Raw genomic sequence first — 15,299 nt, forward strand, 5'->3', positions numbered from 1 at the left:
GTGAATGAGGGAGGGGCCCAGAACTGGACACAGCACTTGAGGTGTGGCCTGAATGTTGTGCTGAAAACAGGGGGAAAATCCATGCCCTGGTCCTGCTGGGCACACTACTGCTGATCCAGGCCAGGATGCCAAGATGCTGTCTCACTGTCCCAGCACTCCCAGATACTTTTCTGGTTACTTTTCTGTGTTCAGCTAGTATCTAGAGTCATGTCTTCAGATAGGCTGGATCATGCCGATAAATATTTAGAAGTCATTTTAGCATAAAAAACTATAATTCTTCAAAATGTAACTTTAACATATATGTCTGAAGTACTTAATTTTGCTTTAAGAAGTTTCTTTCATATCAGCTTCTACCCTTCTGTGTCTACCTCTCTATACAGAAGAAATCTAAACTGGTAATATACCAATGCTTAATTATTTATACATAAACACTTAAATATCATTGGATTTATTTGAGGGCTTTATGGCAGAAATGTTGAGGTCTTTAGGTAAAAATGTTTGGCATTAGCATCAATTACATATTTTTTGATGTAAAAATACTTGAGATAATTCAGAATTAATTTTCTGAATGCCCGTTTTTTTCTGTGAGCCAAAAAACTATTTCAGAAGAGAGTATTAAGAATATTAAGTAACCTTATCCTCCTTCTAAAGATGTAACAAAATTGAATTTTGTATTTTATAAAGAGATGACATTAACCTTCACTGGGTAATTTAAATAGTCATCTGCCGAGCAAGAATACTAGAACTGGCAATTTTAGTTGCCTATTGAACCTTATATCCTGTGTTCATAGGTGGTTTCACACATGGTTCCACTTTTTGTCTCCAGTAGGAACATTAGGGTATGGCGAGAACAGCACACCTTAAATGCTGGGCTCATTGCATTCCAGGTGCTTGAAAACAATCTGTAATTTTCCACTTCCAAACCTAAGTGGCAAACAGCACAATTTTGTGACAACATTCTTCACTGCAATTGAAAAATCAGGTGAGAGTTTTCCAAAGCTATAGCAATCATTTTTTAATCTTAGAGATATTACACCTTTTTCATTATTTATCCAACTGAAGTGACATTCCAAATTACTGTAGTAATTCTGCTGCAGTTCTCAAGAATTTAACATATGCTTACAAATTAAGTCATACTTTCACTACTTGCATGGGGCTTTAGAAGATGTTTAGTGAAAAGATATGCTTGCTGAATAACTCAACATTTCAATCTATTACATAACTTTGCATTTAGAAGCCATTTCACAAAGTGCAGGCCTTGGAGAAGATACATAGAATGGTGCATATCTTCTTTGATGGAATGTCCAAATATTTCATTTCATTACCTGAAAGTAAAAGCTAGTGGGTAGAATTCTTTAAAAGATGAATACCATTTCCACACAATGAAGAAGTGATACAATCAGACACCAGTGGATATATAATTAATTACTGATCTCAGCCACCTACTACAAACTGGATGCATGAATACTAAAAACAGAAGTGTCATCTTCTTTCAGTACTCAACAGTTCTGATAGGTAGTGCATCATCCCTATCACACTGTCTAATTTTAAATCTTAATTTTTCATGCAATTTTAAAAAAATATACCATCAAATGCTAATAAACTTAGACTTGGGGAAAAAACTTCTAATGTCTAACACTTCTAGATAATAAGACTTTTAACTGAGTCATACTTATCACAGACTAACTATAGCAGTTTTAGAGAACATGCAGGCAAACAATTCCACTGGTTTTAAAGAGAAGTGCCTGTAAAGTGACTGCTCAAAGTTTACCTCATTCAAGATTACAGGATTGCTGTTAATGTAGTTTTGTATGAAATAAACATCAATTAGCTGACTACAAGATATAAAAGGAAAATTTTATAAGAAAATATCTACAATGTGCTTATAAAGTTATCAAAACAGGACTATGTAACTAGAGATAGGGAGACGAAGAGGGAGAGAAGGCCAAGGAAGAAAGGCAAAAGGGAAAAGCAAAAAGGGAAGGAGGAAAGGAACTTCACAGTGATACAAACTGAACCACTGGAGCTGTTTGTGTACGCACAGAGTAACCAAGTGAAACTGAAGCTGTCAGGTAAACAAAAAGTAGGTTTACATCACTGCACTACCAGTGCAGCACATACATTACTATGGGTTACCTATAGCATGAGTAAATACTCTGTTCAAATGTGAAATGCAACTTTTCATACTACTGTTTCTGTTCTTAGAAATAATGATGAAACAGGCTGTCTTGGAAATGCTTCTGAAATCACTGGAAGGTCAAAAAAGAATGTAAGTTGGGATGAGACAAAAAACTAGAAGTGGGTACTCCAAACAGGCTCCTGAATTAGAAGAGTAGTGTTTAAAAGCTGGTGACTTCTATGACAGCTTCTTTAAAAAAAGATGCACCTGTGGAGCTTTTTGTGCAGCTTTAAAAGTGAGCATCACTGTATGGGGAAGCATTTGCAACTTACCCTCTGCCAGAGACATACAGCTGTACTTACTAAAGTGTATGGGAATCTCACGATGTTACATATTACTAGTTTATTATGCAAACATGGTAATATACACATAATTTAAATATTTTTTATATTGAAAGACATGAATGTAAAAGGGCAACATTGAGAAATTTCCAGTTTAGAATCTGCCTTTCTTGAATATTGGTTTTGTGATGCTGTTCCTGCAATTATATACTGCATCTAGAACTGAAAATATACAATATATTAAAAAATATTACTACATAAAAGCATACATATTATGCAATATTTGCATTTCCTAACATCCTTGCACTTTACTTGACTACCTTTACACTCTCTGATTCAGACAGTAGAACACAATGGAAGAAGTATGTACTCACTCTGCCTTTTGTTCTCCCCTTGGTAAAACAAAATATTCTGCTTCTAACAATGATGTCAATGTATTCTGCACAGCTATAAAGACTAAGGCATAGTTTGTACAGAAGAAGACATAACAAACTCAGAAAAAATAAGGAGGTATTGCACAGAATCCATTTTCACAGCTGAAGACATGTACATTTTCAGTTCATTTCTTTTCCCCAGTTTCCTCCTAATGAAATCAGCACTTTGTAACATATAAGTATTTAAACCTACATAAACAAAATAGCTCCTATACTAAAATATTCCGAATAGCAGTATCTTTCAAATTATGAGTGCTAAAGATCATTGTTAATTCTAAAATAGAAATATGAACAAATCTGATACTGACCAAGTAGCAGCATAAAAATCTTGTCTTTTTCCCCCCATTTTAGATTTTTATTTGTCTTGCTTAAATTAAGCAGGGGAAAGGGGGTTGGGATAGAGTGTCACTCATTTTCAAATGTAGAATTTGTGCTTTTGCGTGGTCACATCCCTGCTATTTAATATTTTATTCGCAAAATTAAAAGTTCACATAATCTCCGAAATACCACATTCAACAGCATATATAAAAATTACTTTTCTTTCAACTGTTGACTACAATAGTTTTGAAGTATTTTCTTCTCCACACATTCAGAGCAGTCTAGCTTCTTGTTCTCAGCTGCAAAACATGAAAACAAGAAACAGGATTGTTTTAGACTCTAACCTGAAATGCTGCAGCCTCTGGCCTGCCCTTCAGCCCTTCCTCTGAAAAGGTCTCCAGGTGCAGTTTGGGTAGCTCCAGGGTGAAGTCATTCATGGCTGCTGCAGTACACGGCATCAAGGCCTGATCTCTGACCTAAAGGGAAAAAAACAGCATCAATGGTAATTCCCCTTCAGACACATTAACTGGGATGAACTGGGTCCCCTTGAGCCCACTGAGTGGACTTGCATTGATCGCTGGACCTGAAATCCATGAATAAATTTAGGACTAATTGATTTTTCGTTGCAAATAAATCTCTAATTCAGAGTGCTGGGAGAGAATGTTAAGAAGAAAAAGCATCTTCCCTTGGTCTGAAATGAGAAGAAAATATACTAAAGGCTCTCTAGCCCAGCTGGCATATGCATTTCACATATCCATCGCCTGTAAAAACCTAGTAAGAAAAGAAGCAGTAATTGTACTTCTAACTGAAATAAATATGAGTTACGAAATTAAAAAGTTCGAGTGGTCACATCAGTGAGAATGGCATGTGAGTTCTGCCTACTCTGGTATCAGTCCTCCAGAATAAGGCTCGTTTAGAAACAACTCAGTCAAAAGTCAGAATAAACGAATAATCTGCAAATAAAGCAACACGAACTAACCTGTAGCTTTCCAATTAGTGAGGGGGGGCAGAAAGGGAGGCAGACAGAGATGCAGTGTTTTTGCGGCGCGGTGCGGGCCCCGAGGCACCGAGCGGTGCCGGCGGAATCGCGGGCAGCGGGCAGGCCGGATCCGCGCGGAGCGCGGGCAGCGCGCCCGGGCGGTGTCGGCACCGCGCCCCCGGTGTCGCAGTGCCACCTGCCGGGCGCGCGCGGCAGCGCCACCGCGCTTTGTCCTCGGGCAGCGCGGGAGGGAAGCGCGGGAAGAAAGCGCGGGAAGGAAGCGCGGGAAGGAAGCGCGGGCCGCTCCCGGCAGCGACCTGCCCGGCGCATCGCGACATGGCGCGCATCGCCGATAGCCCGCCGCACGCGTTCAACGCGCACCTGCCGCACCACTCCTGTTCGCACACACCCATTTCATTCTGTTTAATACAAAATTTACAGCGTCCAACTCCAGGATATCCCAGTAGTCACACATTCAAATAGATGTTAGTACAAACCAACAGATTAAATCCATTTATTTGGCAAGCACTGCATCTGTTGAGTAGCAATAGTGAGTGCTGCAAAATTAATTTACTGTCTTAGTTACCTAATACCAGTCTAATACTAAAGCATATACTGAATACATACGAAAACATATACTGGATATATTCTAAATACAGATAAATCAATAGGTTTACCATTTACTAAGTATTATTTTAATAAATTTCATTTTTTGTTAGAGGCTGCCTTGCCCTCAAGAACACACCAAGCATGAATTAAAACATACATCCATTCATTTTAAATCCCAGATTACTTTTCTGTAACCACTTGCAAAGCTAGATTCTTATAAAATGTTGATTATGAGTGAACAGATTTCAAATAATAGCAGAGCCTTTGAAATCTGCTCTGATTGAAAGAAGCATGTGCAAATCTACTGATACAAAAAGAAGAGATTTTATTTTATTCGTTCCTGTGTTCTGTGGGAATAGGGAGCCCTATATTTCCCAAGTTGACCTAAAGAATTCCTGTCAATACCTGTGGCTGCCAAACATATGCACTATGATGCAATTTTTATAACAAGAAAGGTCCTCTACGCATTTTTTGCACACATAGTGCACTAGGTTCAGGATATACAGTCATATGGAACAAACATATTCTCTAGAGTGTTCTGTCAGCATGTGTAATTCTGGTCAGACGTTAACCTTGCTGAATATAACAAAATACATTGCTTTAAATACACACACATGCACACACACACACACGTGCACACACTTGATTTACATTTTTATAGTTTATATACACACTGACTTTTCAGTGTCTTTGCTGCCAGTATGCACACAGATAAAAGGAAACATTAATGTGGATTAAGGTACTAAGAATTTATCAACATCAAACCACCAGTGTTTTGCCTTCTACCCTTCTGAACCGTAGTCAATAGATCTAAATATTTTACTGCACCCTGGCCAATTCATTGTTTGATGTTTAAAAACTCAAACAGAATCAAAGAAAATTTATTAAATTTCAGCCCCCAAATGAGATACTATTAGCTTTGAAAGTCAAGTTTAACTGCGATATTGATGATTCTCTTTTTTCTGTGACAAAATTCACAAGGGAAATCCCTATGTCAAAGTACAAAAGCAGATTGCTAATACTAGGGGGAAAAAAACAATGTATAAGCAATGTAGGTATAATATATACACAATACAGACAGTAGAAGTCCTTTTAACCCTATTAGTTTCAAACTCTCTATTTCAGTATTGGAGTCTGACACTCACTGCACAATAAAATATAAACCCCATTTTTTAAATGGCTGCACTGTGGTAAATAAATACCATTGATACCACTGCATCAGAAAAGTATGTATTAGCTTCTTAAAGAGTATGATTTTTGATGTGAGGATTCACAATTAAAAAACAAACCAAACACTTTTTTGTGTTTGTAAATACTTAGATTGTAGAGAGTACATCTCATTATCAGTATGCATACTGAGAAACTGAAAATTAAGACAGACTTTTCCTTTGAAAAATACTCATGAGGTTTCAGGGAAAACTGTAAGAACAAAAGACTGGGTGTATGCTGTACAAATATCACTAGATATTCTATATTCTAGTTTTACTAGAAGTGAAAACATTCCAAGTTGCCTAACTATTCAAGGACTGGAAAACTATAATGACCATGCCTGCATGGAATCATGTTGAAGAGACCAGATCTGTAAGAAATCTCAGTAAAGAACTAATTTAATAACTTCTGTCTCTTGGTTTTTTTGAGTTTCAGAAGCAAAACAACAAGTTGGGAAACTGCCTTTATTTCCTCATTCTCTAATGCAGTAAAAAAACCCCAAAAACCACACATACAAACTTACATTCCAGAACCACAAGGCAAACATAAAATGGGTAATTTAATTTCTTTTTTAAAATAGGGCTTTTTTTTGGAAGTTCAACAGGCAGAAGATCCATCCTACGCAGTTAAGCTTTAAAATGCAATCTTCAGAGCTTCTTTGTATTTAATGATTTTTTTTCCCCCTCCATATGAAATTTAAAGCAAGACCATTTTGTCTGAATGATCTCCTGAGGCTAGAGAGCTTTATGTTCAAATCTAAAACACCTAATCAGCTAATCAGGCTTATTTCAATGATTAAAAATGTCAAAAACTAGTTTCACTTTCCTATATTCTAAAATTATGAAAGAGAAAAATCCCATGAATTTATATTTATCCAATGTTAATGAAGGTTTTGGCCATTTCTGATTTTAGTAAACAATTTTAGTTGAGACTGTGAAAAGTTTCAAGAGTGATTTTATACAGAGCATAGTTAAGTGTCATGACAACATCCTTCTAAATATGATCATGACATTTTTCAGTTTAGACATATATAAATAGTACCAGAAAACAGCAAAATCACAAATGGATCCACACTATAAATACTCATAGCATTTTAAAACAAAGGAGAAGAGTGACTTATGACAGTGTTTAACTTTTTAATTAATTAGGAGAGCAACAAAGAAGACAACACTATAGCCACTCAATTTAAAATCAATAAAGTACTCATTAATTCAGATCAAAGCTGAAACTGAATAATAAACTGAAGTTACGTTATTGACCGAACCAAGATGCAGAATTTGATGGGCTAATTTTACATGTCCAAAAATGAACTTTAAAATTTTGTGCTGCTCAAGATAATAATAGTTTTGTCTACAGTCAACTCCGGTGTTCACATTGGTTTTTCTATGCACAGTCTGATGTGGTATATGCAGTTATGCCAATAGAGACATGATACTAAATGCTAGCAAGTTCTAAATGGTATTAAAATGTGCTCAGCCCTTCCTAATGTCTTTTCCTGGTTGCTTTCTGACAAAAACCTGAGATTTTAGTTTTTATTTTGTTCCCAATTCAACGATTTTTTATGATGAAAATGAATATAAATTTCACAATGTAAGCTATATATGAGAACATTTTGTAAGTTCGAAGTTCACCAACTCTACATTAAAAAAAAAAGCAACAACTTGTTTTTGGGCTTATTTTTCTTTAATTTCCTAGTACTTTTTAAGCATATTATCTGCAATTTAAAGAGCAGAACAATATCTACAGTGATTCGGTGATAAGCAAATGGAAAACAGTGATTTAATCTGTTTGTCTTTGAGATGACCATATTGCTGATATAACAGACGCTGCAAATGCAGAAATCATTCCAAAAGAGTACAAGCAAAATGATTTCTACCCACTGCTATGTGTTCTGCATGTCACATACAACAGACAAAAATGAGTTTAGAACTTTTTAAAGTAGAAGAAAGCAGTTGGAATGCAAATCTTAGTCTTAACCACAGTCCTGCAGGTATGTGTCTAATTTAGCTGCATAGTGTCTGTACCTCCAGGGAAGCATGCAGAGTGGAGGCCATGTAACACAGGTTAAGAACATGCACATCTACCAGACACTGTCCTTTGCCACGGGAAGCATTTTAACAGAAATAAGTTACATAGTAACTGCTTTGAATGGGCAAGTCTTTGTTAGTGTGTTACACAGATGATCATAGAACTGAGAAGAACAATAAAAAATTATATACATTATTAGATAGAATTAAACCTTCATGAACGCTTCCTGTTTTTTTCATGTTTAGTATGAATTGCTTAAGTTTTCTTACTCTAGATTAGAAATATAAGTGAATATACAGGAACAATGTAGCACCAACAATAATACTGAATAGTCTTGATAACAGTAGTTCTTCAAGTGAGTTACCAATACAGATTATTTTCCTCATGACACATTCATATACTTTGGGGTCTCTAGAAAACAGTGATCATTCTAAATGTTATCCATTTAAGGGAATACAGACCCCAAATTATTTGCTGCAGGATTTGGCACAAGCAATATCCAAAGAAGTAGATCCCAGAGTACCCTGTCAGATCATGGAGTCAATCTGTTAATATTGGTTGCTCCTAACACTAGTCTGAGTTTGCTCTGAAAGTAAGGAAATTACTACAAAAAGTGTATATTCATCCTATTGAATGAGGACCTACGTAATTTCAGATACAATATTTTCCATCAGGATTTTTCAGCAATCAAGGATCACTCCCAAAGTAAAGAGACTGCTGTGACAAGACTGTGTATTTTAAACTGAAGGCACTTTAAATCAAGCACCTAAAAACCGGAAAATTATAGACTCAATTAGAGAGAAAATGAGGTGAGGAATGATATTTGGAACCAAATTAGTCAATTGAACTGCAAAAATACCCCATCAAACCTTTCCCTTTTTTCTCCCAAGAGGGGTAGAAACCAAACTACCCCAAAACACAATGTATTTTGGTTAGAGAAGAGGGTCTTACAGGATGGAAAGTGTTGAACAGATGCTTGTTATATATGGCCATCACAGTTAAGTTTAAGACTTCGTTAAAAGCCATCAGATCTCTGCATGTTCATTCATCAAAAGAAGAAATACATCCTCAAATCCAAAGGTCTGACTTCTGTTGATGGTGGAGGTTTAAATAGCATTTTGACACATCTTAGTGTAGGTGGCTTACATCACTGCAATTAGTTATAGTAAATAGTAAATAAATAGCATATATATATTAGCATATGTATTATATATAAATAAAAATATATATAATATATATATTAGTTTATAATAGTATATATAGTATAGTAAATATAAATATTTACCTCAATAGAATAACTATTGAAAATTTCTGTATTAGCATACCGATTCAGTGACTATCCTGATTACTGCCATACAAATCTGTATTTAATTACAAAACAAACCATTTCACAGGTGGTTTCTAAGAGAGCATTAATTACTGCATAACAGTGTTTGTGTAAGGAGACATACCTCATAAAACTGATGTTTTAGGTGTGCTTGGCTTTTTTTTTTTTTTTTGGATTTTTTTTTGGCTTTTTTTTCCTCCCCTTCAGGACTAGTCAAGATTATGGAAATTAATTTTCAGAGCAGAGAACCATCACAGATTTACCTGTAAGATTAATCCAAGCTTTCTCAGATTACTACATACATACACTAGATAGTCTGTTGAATAAGATATTAATATGATCCAGAGTTGGTTTTCTGCAAATGTTGACCACAGCACCTAAGCTTCTCTGTAGCTGCAAGATGTGCACTATAATACATCCCCTATGAAAAGATTTCAGTGACCTTGGGATGAAAATGAACCTATGCCTGGAGAAAATAACAGTTAAAATATTCACTAATTCCTCAATTCTCCAAACAAAGATCTATCCTTACTAAAGGCAAACCATACACAAGTATTCAGCCTTTAAAAAAAAACCCAAAACCAAAACCAAACAAAAAACCAAAAACCCCACCTCAACCACCTAAAACAAACAAACAAAACTCCCCCCAAATAAAAACAAAAAAACCACCCCAAAACAAACAAAGGAAACCAGAAGATAAAGACAAATGCATCTTGAAATCAGTTATTTAGATATGTCCAAAATGAAAACAGTTAAGCACATGGACATGACATTCGGCAATGTCTTATCTTTACTTTGTGAAGGTTTATAAATCCCTCTTGAGCTGGAGTACCATTTTTAGCTTGGCTAGGTCAGAATGACACTGAACAATATGAGTGATGACACACTAGACAGCTATATGGACAGAGTTGTCATCAGCAAGCCAGCTGTGCTAACACCTGTATGTCCTGCACAACTGATCTTTAGGAACATGGATCAAGAAATTCAGATTGCTAGGAGGGGAAACAAAGTCATTCATCAAGCTCTGAAATTAAGAAGCACTCATTTGAGATGGAGAAGAAAGAGCAGTATTTTTGCTGCATTTTTTTCTTACATAGAGAAATAATAGCTGGCTTCCTATTGTAAACTTCTTACAAGAGTTATTTACAATTTTAACAATCTAATTGGGCTTTCTTTGTGATTTTTTTGCATGTACACACACTCACTGTTTCAATGGGGTTGTTATAGATCCAGTTGAGAACAACACAGGACCACAGTGATGGACAGACCTTGAGCACACACACAAGCAGGCTTCACTCTTAATATCAATGTGTCTAACACACAGAAAAACAATCGTGGGAGTTTCATTCAGTTAGGCAAAAAAATTGAGATCTCTAAAACAAGAGCTTTTAAATCATCATTATTGAGATAATGAAATAATATGATGGACTATTGATCTCAGGTAACTGAGAGAAATGTTACTGATCAGTATACTTGAATGTGCCAGGTTACATCTACTGGAGTCTAACTGAGACAGCTAACTTAAGTCTCATAACTGTTCTCCTCTTCCAGGACCTGATCAATTTGTGGTCTCCTTGCTACAACTAACAATTATTGCCACTTACACTGAGTGTTTTTACCGATGTAGTCACTTGTATTTGGACTTAAACCTATTGTAAATTAATTCCTTGCAGGCCATAAAACTGTTGTCATAAGGAAATGCATTTGATTGCTATGGACCATATCAGAAATAACTATCTACTGCTACAAACTTACTAATTCTCAAGTATTCAATGCCCCCAGCCCATCTCCCACTGTATAATAAAACTGTATTATATGTGCTGTATTATAAAAACCCAAACCATTAAATTAAATAAATAAAAATTGTACTGTCATTTTATTTTTTTACAAATATATAATGGGATGGATGATACAGAGTTCTTTTTTTTTTTTTCAGCTGATAGAATCATGGGACCCAGTTCTTGTACACAGACAGTTTAGGGGCATTTCAGAGGAGACAAAAGGGATGGCAGCAAGGCAATGAAACACAACAGTGGAAGGATTTCAAGGCATGACGGCTGACAGGTCTGCATGGAAGTTGTTCTACTAGCTAGCATAAGAAGTTTTCAATCAGCAGAAATGAAGTGCACTACAAAAGTGGACAAAGAGTAGTTTTCCTGACCAAGTGCCAGAAGGAAAGGAGCACACTGGATAGCTGCTTTAATCCCCAGTGTGTCCCAGAGAGTCAGAATGAGTAGGCTTCTAACTGGTATTGGGAAAAATGGTGAATATGTTGTATTCTATTAAGCTGCTAAAGTAGCCAAATCCTAAACAACCAAGACAGGCTGAAAATTATGATAGACTAAGCTTGTCAAAATTTTGATAGTTAAAAGTACAAGGAGAAACTAACAATTTTCTGTCACTGTGAAGGCTGGCTTGCTAGAATGACTTCCAATGGTAGTGTGTAGCACAGGCTAGACATAGAGAACAGGGACTTAGGCAGGCTGAAATGGAAGCAGCTAGAGCAGTGTACCTGGTGGAGCCTCTGTGAGGACAGATGAGTGCAGGACAAAGTTGGTTCCAGACACCTCTGGCTCCAGACCCACCACAGGTCCAGCTAAGCCCCACAGGCAAACTGGCAGCTCCTCTGTGAAACGAATTTAAGAATGAGAAAAACCCACCACACAGGAGAGAATGAGGGAAGAAAAAGACTGAATATCAAAGGCAGAGAAGTGGAGCAGAAACACTTAAGGCACTGGATTAGGTATTTTCCCGTAGGACAGAGAGAGGACTATGCTGAAGCATATATCCACACTATATTCCATGAAGGATCCCTTGCTAGAGCAGGTCCAGGAAATCCTTCAGGATAGCTTCTGAAGGCATGAAGTCCATGGAGAGGCCATGCTGAAGCAGATATTCTTGAAAGATTGCAGCCCACATGGAGAACCCACAGTGATGCAGGGAATCACCATGAGGAGTTAGGAGCAGCAGGGAGGAGCTGCTGCAGACTGAGTGCAAACCCCTGTGCCTCATGGAATGAGCAGAGAAGTCACAAGTGAAGCTGAGATTAAAAGCCAGGGTAGTGCTAATTTTTTAATTGTTTCTAACTCTCCAAATCTACTTCAAAAAAGAAATTAAAATAATTTTCCCAAGTCAGCTCTTTTATTTGTGATTATAACTACAATGCAATGTCTCTAGATCTCAACACATGAGCATTCTCATCCTGGTTTTGTCCCCCTATCCTCTTGAGGAGGACTGAGAGAGCACCTGGGAGGGCATCTGGCTGCTGCCCAAGGCTAACAAAAAAAAAGTGCTCAAACTGAGGAACAATACAAGGGGAAGGCTGAAGATTTTAGCAGAGATAATGCAAAATTATTTCTTCATCTGATGGGATTACGGGATCACAGAATCACAGAATATTCTGAGCTGGAAAGGACCCACGAAGATCATGAAGTCCACTCTTAAATGACTGGCCCATACAGGGATTGAACCCACAATCTTGGCATTATTACCATAACTAATAGACTATTAACTACACATTAAAGAATCTAGTTATAAAAAATGAATAGATCCAATGTTTCTTACACTGATTGTACAAATGGAGTATTAAGAAATGAAGAAGAAATTAATAATGGAACACAGTTTATCAGCAAGCACAACAAGGGTTTATGTATAACAAAAATAACCTCAACTTTTCGAGAGGAAACTGGTTCAAGAAATAAGTTTTCATATATAAAAAAGTACTGCCCATGGGTTTTAAAATCAGACATGTTCTTAAATGATTTTTCTTTTTATTAGAAGACTTTTTAAGAAAACTCCTTATGTTTGAACTTCAAGTAGATGGAATTTGCTTTCATCACTCTTTCAGTAAAATTTTATTTATTTCTGTTATCATTTTGCTATTACCTTTTGGTCATCTTCAGTATTTTGAGAATAAAACTGAACCAATCCATAGTCCTCTTGATGTCTCTGTTTGTGCCTCTCCTTGGTGATATTCTGTTTTGATTTTTCAAATTTGTTGAAACATCCACTTTGCATTTACGCATTTGTCCATAATATTTAGATGGTTTAAGAAGAAAAAAAGATCGCTTATTTTATCAGTAACTTCCGTGGAAATAATTCAGCTCCAGGAGTAGGATAAATATAGCTAATATGACAAGACCCAGGGTAAGACAAAAAATAACCTTCTGAAGAACATCTTGTAAATTATGAAGGACATGAAACTATTGCTAAAAATATTTTCTCTCTTATCATATCCAGTGCTCAAGCTCTTCAATAGCTATGCTTCATAAATATTCATGAAGATCAAAAGGTAGCTCCGCAATGGTCTTGAAAGAATCACTCTGGGCACAAGCATGCCCAACCACTTTTTGGCAAAGTCAAAGATATGAAGCTAGATGTTCCATCCATTCACAATGCCACAAGGCAGAAAACGGTGTAAATGATCCCTGGTCTAGTGGTACATTAGAAGCATGCAGAAGATCGTTTGCCTTGGCTCTGATTTCTCTCACTTTTGTTTGCAGATTGTTAGACCCTGGTATACCCAAAGCCAGATGATCTAGTACCTACATTGCTGTCTTCTGGAATTCTTGTAGGGATAGAATATGGGAAGGAATGAGGCCACTTTAACAGATCAGAGTATACTATCTTATCCTGAGTCTAACTAAGATTACTAAGGATGTCTGTAAAATCCCTCTGAGATCTATAAGTAAAAGTTGAGCATTATACATTAATAATACAGATCCTGAAGTGATGCAGTGGAATTTTGCGGATATTTGCTCATGAATACATCAACATAGAAATATCAAAACCTTCAATTTCAAACTCTCGTAGGTAAAGCCACAGTTGATAGTAGTACTTGTCCAACTTTAGTTGATTCTGAACTCTACCCATTTTCTGTTGATTTCTTTTCTTAAAACAAAAGTAATTCTGAGAATTTCTAGTGGAGAAAGAAAGGCTTATGGCTTCTTTACTGATACTTAATCCATTTCTTCGTGTTCTGGTTTTTACTGTGTGAAAAAACCCTCATGAACAACAGTGTAAACTTTATAGTTTACACATATGCCATTTTCACTAATGCTAGGGAATTAGTTACCATTATGATGTAGGGTTTACATTTCAGATACTTCCCAAACAAAACCAATAATTTCCCTTTGTACTTCTAGGAGAAATAGTATGTCAAATTTTGAATGATTTACAATCAATTCTTTCAGTTCCTGCTAAAAGGAGCATCCTGACATTTCCAATTCTAATGTTTTCCTCATTCTTTAGGTTGATAAACCAGAAAGAATAAATTATTTTGCTACTCACTAATGCGCTATGTGGGCCTAACAATTATATGCATCAAGAATTAAGAAGCAATATGGTAACCAAAAAAAAAAAAAAAAAAAAAAAAAAAGAAAGAAAAAGAAGATGGCTGTTTCTCAATCAATTCACTGCATCAGGTTAATCAGTACTATGCATGTGACCTTGTCTATAGCCTTTCCCCAAACAGTTCAATCCTTGTGCAGACAACGGCATTGCTTTCAAAACCAAAAAATAACCTTGCAATCCAGAACAATAAATTCTGGATGCCAAGGACATTATATGTATCTTTCACTGCAAAACCACAACACTTTCTGCATGAGATGAATTTTTAACCTTAAAAGAAGACAGTATGAAAAAGGTGGGGGTAGATAGCAAAACAGTCTACCAACATAGTTTGCTGTAGCTAAAACACATAGTTTTAGATTCTGTCACTTTCTTGAATATTAAAGGAAAGAAAACTTGAAAGAAGTATCTGAAAATTAAATTAGTTTTTGTGAACACAGGAACTAAAATGAAGAATAGATTCCCATGTTGCCGTGAATTGAAGATGTGATAAGGGAAATTAACACTCCAAGGTAATAAAAACACTATTTTGCACTATGCTGCTCTAGACTAAAAACAGTACTAAAAAATCAACAACTACAGCTAA

General features: G+C 36.1%; 1 protein-coding gene across 3 annotated transcripts in view; it reads right to left on the minus strand.

Moving 5' to 3' along the window:
• The window catches only part of CCDC171 (coiled-coil domain containing 171), a 165,358-nt gene that overhangs the window by 39,717 nt on the left and 110,342 nt on the right, over positions 1 to 15,299 (minus strand). For all 3 annotated transcript variants that reach the window (XM_079330440.1, XM_079330442.1, XM_079330441.1), the window contains one exon: positions 3,557 to 3,688. In XM_079330440.1, coding sequence (XP_079186566.1) covers positions 3,557 to 3,688 — 132 coding nt within the window. The remainder of the gene's footprint in view (positions 1 to 3,556; positions 3,689 to 15,299) is intronic.

This window comes from Erithacus rubecula (assembly GCF_903797595.1).
Source record: "Erithacus rubecula genome assembly, chromosome: Z".
NCBI lineage: Eukaryota > Metazoa > Chordata > Aves > Passeriformes > Muscicapidae > Erithacus > Erithacus rubecula.